Source organism: Anas acuta, chromosome 1, assembly GCF_963932015.1.
Source record: "Anas acuta chromosome 1, bAnaAcu1.1, whole genome shotgun sequence".
Classification (NCBI taxonomy): Eukaryota; Metazoa; Chordata; class Aves; order Anseriformes; family Anatidae; genus Anas; species Anas acuta.
Genome location: NC_088979.1, coordinates 24,742,030 through 24,754,794, shown reverse-complemented (window position 1 = coordinate 24,754,794; position 12,765 = coordinate 24,742,030). Strand labels below are relative to the sequence as shown.

The 12,765-nt window shown below is 42.0% G+C and overlaps 2 protein-coding genes across 15 annotated transcripts in view; one reads left to right on the top strand and one right to left on the bottom strand.

Moving 5' to 3' along the window:
* Window positions 1–12,765, bottom strand: part of NBEA (neurobeachin) — a 509,325-nt gene that overhangs the window by 140,492 nt on the left and 356,068 nt on the right. The window lies entirely within an intron of this gene.
* Window positions 8,155–11,731, top strand: MAB21L1 (mab-21 like 1). Its single transcript, XM_068673032.1, has one exon. The coding sequence runs from the start codon at window positions 9,777–9,779 to the stop codon at window positions 10,854–10,856; it is 1,080 nt and encodes a 359-aa protein (XP_068529133.1). The 5' UTR covers window positions 8,155–9,776; the 3' UTR covers window positions 10,857–11,731.

The window sequence follows — 12,765 nt, the reverse complement described above, 5'->3', positions numbered from 1 at the left end:
ATCAGTCACATCTGTGCATCAGAAACACTGCATGGATGCAAGCAAGGACAGAATTTGGACCAGTTTGGCCCCATTTCCGTGTAGTGCTACCAAGAAGTCAGTTTTTAGTATTCACACAGTCAACACTGGCCAAATCCATATAGTGTTCACAGGCAGAATGGCAGCAATTTCCTATTTTTAATATATCAGAGAACCACACACAATTGGTGAATATGAGCCGCTAGAGTATTATTTGAAGTTACTGCCATCTCCTCTTTTTTTTTTTTCCTTTTTTTTTTTTTTAAGAAATAGATATTGAAACTATCCCAGCTAATAATTTCATTCTGACACTTGAGTTTAAAAGGTTAAGTTACTATCTGAAGAAAGGTAATCTGGCTGCCTTTCATAGCAGCCTGCAAGCTCTGCAATCTGCATAGAGAGGGGCATTTGTCATCATTAGCTGAGCAGTGACAGCTGGCACCTAGGGTGTCCCAGATTCAAGAAGTGGCAAAGGCGCTCTTTTACCTTAAGTTGTCATTAAGTATAGCATGCTTCATAAGGAGCAATATTTTCTTTTTGTTATACAGCATGAAATAACAGCAGTGAATGCATCTGTGTTTACTTCAGCATGGAGAATAAGCTGATATATAATTAGCAGTTGTCTTTAGACAACAAGACACTGGGTTTATATTACAAACAAATATCCAATTTATGAAACTTGAAAATAATGGCGTTTATCTCAATATTAGCACAGTATATTTTCTTCAAAGATATTGCAGACTGATTGACTCATAAACTTTATGGACATGAAAAATTGTGATTAAAACACACTTTTTAACTAGAGGTATGGTACTGTCACTTCAAGCCAGGAAGGCCTAATTACTTAAAACAGACAGGTTATTAGCTACAGGGAAAAAAAAAAAAAAAAAAAAAAGTACTACATTGGAATACAAGTTAATGCAGTACATTACCACTTTGAAGGAATACCTGATGGAGAACTATTTTAAAAGCAGCATTAGAAACTTAAAGCATATTCTTATTCTTATTCATTTAACAGTTTCCCACAATATTTTTTTCAAAACAGTTCCATGAGGTTTTGCAAACGTATAAATATTTAAGAATGTATTTAATGAACGCAATGTGTAAAAGTCTATGAAAGAAGTTGGTTTCATACCAGCATCAATTATTCAATTTATGAAAGACAGAAGAAATGGTTTATAAACATTAAAAGACCCTGACTTAGTTATTTTTATAGGAACAAAATACAAAGCTAAAAACTAATATGGTTTGACTTAAAAAAAATAAATAAAAAATAAGAAAAAAAATCTCACTTCTCCACAGTCTCTCAAATTTGGAAACATAATCCATAATGCTAGATTTTGCATTATTATGTAAACTAGTTTTTCACAAATAAAACTAATTTTTTTGTTAATGTAAAATCTATGCAAATACATGCAGTCATTTATCAGGAAAGCTGACAAGCATTCCATATTGGAGAGGGAAAATGAAACTGCCTCAAGAATAGAGGCAATTAATTATTTCTGTATTTTCTCTTCCTCTGTCTTGAGGCACAAAAGTTATCCATCCAGTTAAAACAGCAAATGAAATAAAGAGATTTTTTTTTATTTAAACACATATGGCTTTTGCCTGCAATACTGATCACCACAAGGTCTACAGATGCCCGTGGCTAAATTGTACACTGGCAGATGCACACAGGGGAAAACTGTGTTAATGCAGCGTGGTGAACAAAACAAATGAAGAACTGAATTTCGGGGGGGGGGGGGGGGGGGGAAAGAAGGGACTTCTTTCACCCCATAGAAATATGCAGTTTGCCTATCAAGAATGGATTAAGTTAGTAATAAATCTAACCTGGAAAGTTTTTTCCTCATCTACTACATTAAAAAAAAAAAAAGCTAAATAGGATGTGTAGAAGAAATCATCTACAAAGGTCCACACAATTTTGTAACGTACAGATTATAAATAATGGGTTTGCCATGATAAATGGCTATATTATTTTATCTTTACAATTAAGGATTGATAATACATAATGTATGTACTGACTGAATACGAATGAGAAAACTGTTGTCCAACATACTTGCCGTCATTTTTTTTTACTTCTTAAAGAACCAATCTGTTGAAGTATAGCTGAAAACTGCAAGCGTTATGGCGCAACCTAGCATACGCAATATACTCCTGTGTACCTCAGAGTGCTAGTAAGAGTTCTGCATATGCTAGCGGTTTCCTTTTATAAGCTTATTGTCAAAATTGAAGTTAAATGTAGCCATTTTGTACCCAGAAATACTTTGCAGAAGAAAACAAGAAAAACGAAATAATGGAAATGGTAAAACATTCACTGAAATAAGACAGAATCATTTAGATTGCAGTAACTTCTCTCTTAACAGGCCTGTACACGTGGCATAACTTTAAAATTACCACAGTAATGGCCAAAAAAGAAGTAGGAAGGAAAATATTTACAATCTATTTTTGACAAAGACACATCATGCAACAGAAGTAAATTCACCTAATTAAAACCAGTACTTCCAGGAAAATAAATAAATAAATAAATAAATAAATAATAAAGTCCTGGAAGTTTCCTTTAGTATTATTAAATAATTATTCCAAATCACTTGAAACTGTAAATAAAGAAGGTTTAAAAAAAAATGTTAAATAATAAAGATATCTTCTTTACCTCCTCCAAAACTTCATTAACATTGAAGTTAATGTTAATGAAGAGACTTCATTAACATTGTTAACATTATCACTACCCTACCAGACACACCACATTTTTTTTCATCTTTTCAATGGTACTAATGTATTATAAACTATAATGTGTTCAAATAGCAAAATCTATTTCTACTATTAAGAAAAATTGACAGAAATACTGCTGTAAGATAAACACAGATATTTACATAAGCAGCTAGTATTTCTCTATCAACAAATGTATTGGAAATTGATGAAATTACGACTACATGTATGTGTCACTTCTTTAGTCATTCCCATTTCAATGATACTGTCATTGTGCCACAAAGCACCCACATCTGTATACTTTATCCTAGAGGTATGCTGAAAAAATGATATAGGAAGAACAGTAGGTGACCTAGGTTAAATTTTCATACCCACATAAGAGGAGAACCAGAGCTCTTAATAAGAGACGTGAATCACCCTCAGACAAAAAGTTTACACTCTGGAGTGACAATATTTCACCAGTTAAGAAAAAGCATTCAGAGAGGTGGTGGGAACATCAACACATTTTAAAGACCGGAAGATTTTAGGATCAAGCTTTTCCTGAAGAGATCTCTCCCTTTCTTCCTGAAATAATAAGTTGGTTGACATGTTTATATTACAGTTACAACTAACATATTTTAGGAACAATGAATAAGTGTTTTTTAGCAAGTGGGTTGCTTATATTTAAGACTGTTAAAAGATCCTGTACCTTTTGGGAGTTCTAGAAATAGTCCTGAATGTATGAAAGTAAGTACATGAAAAGTACGGTTTTGAGATTTTGCAATCATAGTCTTTCACTCATTTCTATGAATAACCTTATCCTCCTTGTAAAAGCTTTAGAGCAGATTAGGGAAAGTATTTTTATGAGAGCATCCTGTTAAATACAAAAAACAAAACAGCACTGTCCTTTCTCAGGAAGTTAAATCAACACTATCATCACTAAAATACAATGAAATTAAGCGGGAAGTCCTGCTTGACAGGAGAGTAGATGCTCAGGCCCAAAATATATTTTCCTTATTATACTTACCAACACATGCATTTGATATTTTAAATATTGTGAAGGCATGCCATGTTCATACTAGTCATAAATTATAACCTCCAAGCGTTATCCTGCTTCGGCCCCAATCCTGCAAATAACAGCTCGTGGACTTAACCAACTGTTAGCCTAAAGAAGCCACTGACCTCATCAGAACCAGCCAACTGTTTAGCTAACCATGTGTGTATTGGCAGGATCAGGGCCTTCATAAGGTTCAATGAAATGTATTAATCACTCATGACCAACTCACTCAACTCCTCCCTTCACCCTTATTTTGAAAGAAAATATCTGAAAGCCGTACACTACATTAAAAAATAGAAGTCTGCATTAAAATATGCAAGGCATGTCTTTTTATAGCTAAGTTGAGATAAAGTGAGTTACATAGGTGATTTACCATACTCATGCTATTGTTAGGGGAGAGAACACATTTAGTTTTGACTACGAGGGGCTAAATGTATATTATATGTAGTATGAAAACCAGCAATAAACACATAGCATGACAAAATGGATATGAAAAATGGTGCTTGGTGTAGGTTAGCACCCAAAGATGTTAAGCAACATGTTTTCTGCTGATTTCAGCAGCTCTAGCAACTACCTACACGAGTGCGTAGTTCAGTTTGCCGGTCGATATGAAACCAGCTTATATAAAAACACCAGTCGTAGAAGTATATCTGTTCAAGGCATACCACCCCTACATTTCAGCTGGATTAATAAGATGTTGTGTTACTCAAAAACACACACAAACAAGATGAGTGATGTCATAATTTATATAATGATACATTTCAAATACTACCACACTTTAGTTTCAACTTGCACATGTTTTCTATGCTCTAGTCCTTCTTCAGACAATGTATTGCAGGGATAGAAGTTACCAAGGGGAAAGGTTAGCTTAGAGATGAAGACTTAGGAAGCTGATCATCCAATGCATACAGCTTTATTTTCAAGGTCAATGTTGAATATTTTCAGTCATTTAATCATATACAGCATGTAACAGTAATGAGAGTTCTGCAGTGTTGGATGACCCGCTACAGATGTAGTAGATTAAAAGGCGCTAATCCCCACTGATTCCATACTCCTCTCAGTTCAGCAGAAAAGAGCATTCTCAAAGCAACAGATCTCTTTTTTTTTTCTTTTTTGTTTTCTAAAAAAAAAAAAAAAAGGCAATGTTGGACTCCCTAAATGAAATGCTGTACTTTAAGGAATGTCTGGCTTTGGAGAAGCTGATGTAGAAGTGAACCAAATGAATAATTCAATGCATTTCTTCCTGCCTGGATGTTTCTGCGGTTCTAGCTAAAATCGTAATTTGCAGTTGTGCAAGCTCTATGTTTACTTTTGAGATGTAACATTTTAAAGACAACAAATCAATTACTGGATTTTCCTTTAACAGATTGCAGATTAAAAGAATTTAAAGCATTAACAGTTCAGCCGTGTGACCTAGAATGACAAAGTCCAAAACTAATGCAAACTCCTTTCATTTTTTTATTTTTAATGGGAAGAGAATACATACACATGCTAAGTTTAACACTAACAAATGCTATTCGTGTACTGCAAAAAGGAGCTATATCACATTTTCTTAAAAAAAAAAAAGTAAAAAACATCTGCAGAAAACTACAGATAACTGAAGGAAAATATTTGCGTGCATAATTCTACATAAATTTATATCCCAGAATCTAAGTCCTGAAGCATACAACATCATTTAAATAAATTAAAAAAAAAAGTGTTTGCAAACACGCTAGCAACTTACTTTTAAGCTTACCATTTCATTGTTCCTAAGTTTGAAAGTGTAGTCAAAAAGTAAAATGCAAATAGGAATGCAAACACTTGCAAGTACCGTCAACCTCTATCACAAAAAATGATGCTGCGTATTTTATATAAAGTGACATTTAAAGCAAACTCTCCACAAATATCTGTCTTTAGTTTTCCTACTTGAAAAAAAAAAAAAAAAAAGTAAATTTATTGTTGCTGGCAGGATGATATGGATGAAATAACCAGAATGAATTGAGGGGGGGAAGGGGAGAATGAGGATTCAAGAAATCAGATACATTCAATGAGCCTTCAAACTCACTTCAGCAGTAGGGATAAATAATTTAATCATCTCAGCTTCATTTTTTCCTAGTTCCCTAGTGCAATAGACAGATATTAAAAAATAAAACTTTAAAATTCATGAGCACAGTTGTTTGTGGAAGAACTATCACTACATAATAAGAAATATAAAGTGATATCAATGTAAGCACTTTGGGTGTATATGCATCAGCATGTGCATTTTCACTCATGCTTTTCACCATATGAAAATAAATTATTGGTAAAATTTATAAAAGCGACTATATATATATATATATTTTGGTGGCATAGGCGAGAACCTGCAGTCATACATTTTCAACACTATTTGGCTTTCTGGCTAATAAGAACACTGCATGACAAGGCAATGTAGTTAGAAAGATTTGAAATAACAAGTAGAGTTCAAGAAATGTATCTATAGTACTCTAATTAGGGGAAAATATCTAGAAAACAGTAATTTGGTAAAAGTCACCAATATCATACAGTACTATTATAATGACAAACTCTCAATCATCATTTTAATGAGGTGATTTTAATCTCAATTTACCAGAACAACTCAATCCATATAAAAATAAAACTCAGCGGTGAAAAGGTGTTCCTTTTATAGTTTATTAAGAACACGTTAATAAATACAAAGAAAAACTAACTGCTAAGTGGTCAGAAGTCTCGAAAATATTCATGTTTTATATTTCGTAAAGTCAGATATATCTTCATTTTCAGAATCCAAAGCAAACCACCGACTTCATGTCATTTGAAATGATCAGGTCACCTTAACAGTTACATTTCAGTAGTTGACTGGTGTCAGCCGTGCCTAAATCCACATATTCTCAAGCTATCAAATGTTTATTTTTCTGTGTGTGAAATGAAATGATGTAGTGAAATTGATCGTAACCTTTAGTGGTAAACATAACCCAGCCAAGGCTAAGTCTGATAGGCACAACACTTCCCACAACCGCCGAGATACAATACATATAACCTGCGTTATTTGACATGGGGGGTTAATCATAACGTTATATAGAGACGGCTGTGATTTGGCAGAGAAGACGTAATTTTAATTTCGATTAATTTTGCTACATTACGAAAATTCAGCTTCCTGACGATTAAAAGGGGTGAGATATCGCCTCTTGCCTTTAGAAACTGCATTTCCTGAGCGAAAACCCACCGGGTGAAAACAAACAAAACCTTGCCCGAAATATTTCCATCGTCAACGTGCAGCTGAAGGCTCCACTCGCACTTCGGAGTTTGGGACTGCGTGTCATCCCACAGGAAACGGCTGCTCCCCTTGGCGGAGATAGGGGGAGCGAGCCAAACCCCTTTTGTCCGCCCGCCTCAACTTTCGTTTTTTACGCGGCGGCGGTACGCGACCCCGCAGGGAAAGGAGCTCAGCCTGATTTACACCGCCAAAAAGCCGCCCCCCCGGCCAGAAAGAGACGGAGGGGTCACGCAGGGGGGTCCCCCTGCCCCAAAACCCTCCCGCTTTGCCCCTTCCCATTCCTCCTCCTCTCCCCTCCGTGCCCCCTACACGGCCAACCCCTCCGCAGGCAGGGCGCGCCCGGCACCGCCGCGGCCCCAGGGGGCGGGCAGGGAGAGGGGATCGGCCCCGAGCCGACCCCAGTCCCAGCCCCGGGTGTAGTGGGGCGGGATCCTTCCCCTCCCCGCCCGCCGCCGGGGTGTCCCGGCCTCCCCTTGAAACTAGAGGGGACCTCACGGGTGCCTGCGCGGCAGGGGGGGGGGAGCCGCCCCCCGGAGTCCCTGGGGAATGTATAGGGGGGTCTCGGACCCCGGGAAGGAGCCGGGGCCGTGGGGAGCCACTTGTGTCCCGCTCGGCAGCCGCCCCTACTCGCCGCGAAAGCTCCCCGCAAAAATCTGGGGAAAAAACTGCCCCTGTTAGCCCAGCACAGACGGGGAGCGGCCGCCCCGCCGCCGGCGGGCCGAGGAGAGGGAAGGCTTCTCCGGGACGAGCTGTCACCTGCAGATTTTCTGCTAGGAGCCCAGAGCCGGTCCTAGCCTTGTTTATACTAATGGGCAGAAAAATGATTCCCGCATCGGCTTCCTTCTAGGAAGCGGCAAGGGGATCGCCCGCAGAAACTCCAAGAGCGAGGGAGGAGAGCGCAAAGTCAGAAATTCTTCGCTGTATGCAAGAAAGTTGGTCGCCTTAATGCGGTGAACAAATGTTGTAAGATATTCCTTGCATTATGACCTCTCCTTAGCGACACATACGTCTGTGACAGTCACTTCACGAATTAATAATTGGGCAGCAGCTTAAAGATTCCTTAAAGACAAGCGACGAAAAGCTTGGGTGTATTTTTTTCTTTATATATGTATACATACATGTATGTATATATATATATATATATATATATAATTTAGGGTTTTCTTAGAGTGAAGCTCGGTAAATGCTGGAAAGCAGAAGAGTTTGCTACGCGGGCTTATTTGCAAATAAAGGTTCCGATTACTACCACTTAAGGTACCGAAGGAGAAATTTGCTAATTACGCATCACGCGCACGAAACCCAAGGTGTCAGATGAGCAGCGTGCCAGCACGTTTGCAGTCGCTAGCATCCCTCCCGTGAGCGCATTTACTAAACGCAGCTTGCTAGCAGAGCCCGCTGTAACAATGAGCCGTCCAGGTTTGAAATTAATAGGTGCTCCTGGTGCCACCACGTCTCCAACAGCAGCCGAACACTCAGCCTTCGCCACACGTCGGAGCGCTACGCGGAGCACGGGAACGAAGCTAGGAGCTGGCGGAGGAGATTTACCCTTCGGATCTGCTACTTGGTTTCTGGAGGGAGCGTGAAAAAGACCTGACAGCCCCGTTTAGCGATCGATTCTCCCCTCCAGAAGGTAGGAAGACAAAAAGCAAGGCGAGACACAATGCACAAACGCCTGAAACCTCCAGATCGCTTCGACCCCGCCAGAAGGTCCGCCGAAAACGCCCCCAAATCGCGAACTTTGGCGGCACACTTTTATTCCGAAGGGCACTACACTGCCGTGCATCTGCCGCCTCGCTCCCCGGCCGCTTCGGGAGAGCCAAAACTTCCCGCTGGCAGTCACGGACCGCTCTCGGGAGGCGAGGAGGGCGGCTCTAAATGAACTTACGGGCGGGCTCCGGCCGGGACCGGGAGGCCCTGGCTCTCCGGCCGCCCCCCGGGACGCAGCCACCCGCACCTGCGGGCGCGACGCCGCCGTCGGGGGACCCGCTGGGAACGGAGCCGCGCAGGGTCCTTTGGAAACGTCCCTGCCCTTGGGGTTACACCCGGAGAAGAGCGGTGTCCCTCGATTTCCCGGCGATTTTCTGCCGGGAACCGGCTACCTTTGTATATGTGCGTGTGCGTATACATATCTATCTCCTAGAGAGGGATTAATTAGCCGGGTTTGAGCTGAAAGAGGCTGCAGTGACGAGCCCAGTGGCGATTGGCCGCCCGCCTGCCTGGCCCTGCCTTTATAATTTCCACACGAGTGCATCTGGGCTCTTATACAAACCAACAGCCAGCTTCTTCTGACATATACACACACACACACGCGGCACTTTTTCCACCATCTGATTAACCGCCCTGCACACACACAGTGATTACTACGGGAAAACATAAATAAATACGAAGAGGTTTTATTATTTTGACTACTGGAAGCCTCGCTGTGTCTCAGTGCAACTTTTGTTTTTATTGCTGCCGGAGAAGGTGCAGCTCTCGATGCTTGCCTCTCACTCACGGACCCTTTAAAAAAAGGGGGAGGAAAAATATCGCCCCCTCCAGTCCCCCGCCCGCCCCCCCCGCCACACACACTTCGAGACGGCTGATCTAAAAAAGCAGGAAGAGAGCATCTGAGGAGCAGCAGCCACAGCGCATTTTGAAAAACATTTGTTACGTTTCAGAGTGCAGCAGCCTGTTTCTCCTCTGAAGTTGGCTCCAGCCTTAGCAGCCGCATTGGATCCCACAGCCTACTGCGAGACTCCGGTGTACAATCCGGATCTCTGCCCCAACATGATCGCGGCCCAGGCCAAGCTGGTGTATCATCTGAATAAATACTACAACGAGAAATGCCAAGCCAGGAAAGCTGCCATCGCCAAGACGATCCGCGAAGTCTGCAAAGTGGTGTCGGACGTGCTGAAGGAGGTGGAGGTGCAGGAGCCTCGCTTCATCAGCTCCCTGAATGAGATGGACAATCGCTACGAGGGCTTGGAAGTCATCTCCCCCACGGAGTTCGAAGTCGTGCTCTATCTGAACCAGATGGGGGTCTTCAACTTCGTGGACGACGGCTCCTTGCCGGGCTGCGCTGTGTTAAAGTTGAGCGACGGGCGCAAGAGGAGCATGTCCCTCTGGGTGGAGTTCATCACGGCGTCTGGCTACCTCTCCGCTCGCAAAATCCGCTCCAGATTTCAGACTCTGGTGGCTCAAGCCGTGGATAAGTGCAGTTACAGAGACGTGGTAAAGATGGTGGCGGACACCAGCGAGGTGAAGCTGCGGATCAGGGATAGGTACGTGGTGCAGATCACGCCGGCGTTCAAGTGCACGGGGATCTGGCCGCGGAGCGCTGCCCACTGGCCGCTTCCCCACATCCCCTGGCCGGGACCCAACCGGGTGGCGGAGGTCAAGGCCGAAGGGTTCAACCTCTTGTCCAAGGAGTGCCACTCGCTGGCCGGCAAGCAGAGCTCGGCCGAGAGCGATGCCTGGGTGCTGCAGTTCGCCGAAGCCGAGAACAGACTGCAGATGGGCGGCTGCAGGAAGAAATGCCTCTCCATCCTCAAAACCTTGCGGGACCGCCACCTGGAGCTGCCGGGCCAGCCCCTGAATAATTATCACATGAAGACTCTGGTTTCATACGAATGCGAAAAGCACCCCCGAGAGTCGGACTGGGACGAGTCGTGCTTGGGCGATCGGCTCAACGGGATTTTACTGCAGCTCATCTCCTGCCTCCAGTGCAGGCGGTGCCCGCATTACTTCTTGCCCAATTTAGACCTCTTTCAGGGCAAACCTCACTCAGCCCTGGAAAACGCGGCCAAACAGACGTGGCGACTGGCTAGGGAGATACTGACCAACCCGAAAAGTTTGGAGAAACTTTAGGGGGTAACTGTAGAGCGGGCCTGTGCGACAAAGCGTCTGAGATCCTGATGAAGTTTAAGCTTCCTGTTCGAAAAGTCAGATGTTTCCACTTGACAGTGCAACTCATATTCTCTTTTAAAAAGGAATATAGCTTAGGCTCTTCACCGAGAAACGCAAATAAAAACAGCAAGTATCATGCCTCTTATCTGCACCACAGTTTTGCAGTTTCCCGCGGGGGGAAAAAAAATAGAAAAGAAAAAAAAAAAAAAGGGAAAAAAAAAAAAGCGTCTAACCCGGAAAGCAAAATTGGCTGTAATTTAACTTGATTGTGACCACTCTGCCTAGGAATGGTACCAACGGATTATAACAAACCCCGTATTTTTCTGTAATCCCTCTGTGAGTAAAAGCTATTTGGATATGCCACCTGAACAAACCCCAATGTACCTTTTAATTTGTATCAAATATTGTGATCTCACATTGTCTTTGAAATTGTGGATGTTGGTGTTTTGTGATTTGGTGAACAGAAGTTAAATTGCCATTTTGGATACTTCAAGGACATTTTCTGCTAAAGAGAAGATACCATTTAAAAAGGTAGATTTTATCATGGTACTTTTGTTAATTGTCTTTTGAAGTGTCTGAACTTAACAAGTTTACATTTTTTCGTTTCATATATATTGCTTGTTCTATTTCTAACATTCCATAAATATACTTGAAATGTTATTTAAATATATTCAAAAGAAATTTGGATTCTGCTTATATAATAACGCTTGAATATTGGAATTATATATTTGAAAATGCACTTGAAATACACTGGATAATTACCTTTTGTGATTTAGATTTTAATTTCTGTTGCTGATTTATTTAATTACAAGCTAATAAATGAAGTAAAATGCCAATGGGTAAGCGTTTCAATACAGAATCAAGTTTTCTACTTGAACGATCAGAGATCAGCTGTGTTCTGTGCATTTTGACTTTCTGATGATAGTTGCTAAAATCCTGGAAAACTTAAGGGCAGCAGCCGCCTGATTTTGCGTTTTGGCTAGTTTTGGAGGACGAGGAAATATCGGCGGTTTAAACACACTAGAATTTAGCTCCAGCTGACCGTCAGCAAACCGTCAGGCACCGATGTAGTTATTCACTCAGTAACACTGTTCCAGCCGCCCAAAACCAAATTATTTCCTAAAGGTTTCCTCTGCGGAGCCGATGCGTTTCTGCCCGGGGTCGAACAATGCTGAGGAAGCGCCGCCCGCCCCCGAAGCAGGCAGGGCACGGAGCGAGCAGCGAGCCTGCTGCCTGGTAAATCCAGCGGCTCGGCTCAAGGAGGGACGCAGGAGGTAAAATGTCTAGGTGAAAGGGTCAAGCCAGCACCAATAAAGAGAACAACGTTATTGCTTCTGACCCACGAGTCCGCTATGAATGTGATAAGATTGCTCACAGAAATGGAGCCCCTGCGTTCGCAGGGCATCCAGAGGGAAAAAACATGTGGGTTCCTCCAAACTGCGAGCGGTCAGGAATTGCCTCTTCCTATTCCTAAAGTCTGCATTTCTTTAAAGCCGCTCTGAGACCAAAATGCAAAATCACAGCGAGCATTCTGCCGAGTACCCTAACAGTCAACAAGTGCTGAAAGAGGCCGAGTGCCTGTGTAACACCCATTGGCAGCTATTTGCAGCGGGTACCCTTTAAAGAACCCGTTATTCCCAGCGATTAGGGAAGAATCCTTTTTTTTTTTTTTCCCCAGCACTGTGAAAAAAGTCCCGAGTTTCAGACATTATCCACCAAACAGGAATCACCTTACTACAAACCATACTTATGTTCAGACAAGTTCGCTAGCATTTTTTTATTGGAAATGACTTACGATATTTCTGGAGAAAGAAAAAGAAAAACAAAACCCAAAAACAAAACCAAAGGGTTTTTGTCAAAGCTCTCCCCT

Bases quoted from the DNA above. Each gene is read 5' to 3' on its own strand.
- MAB21L1 (XM_068673032.1), top strand. From the start codon at position 9,777: ATGATCGCGGCCCAGGCCAAGCTGGTGTATCATCTGAATAAATACTAC.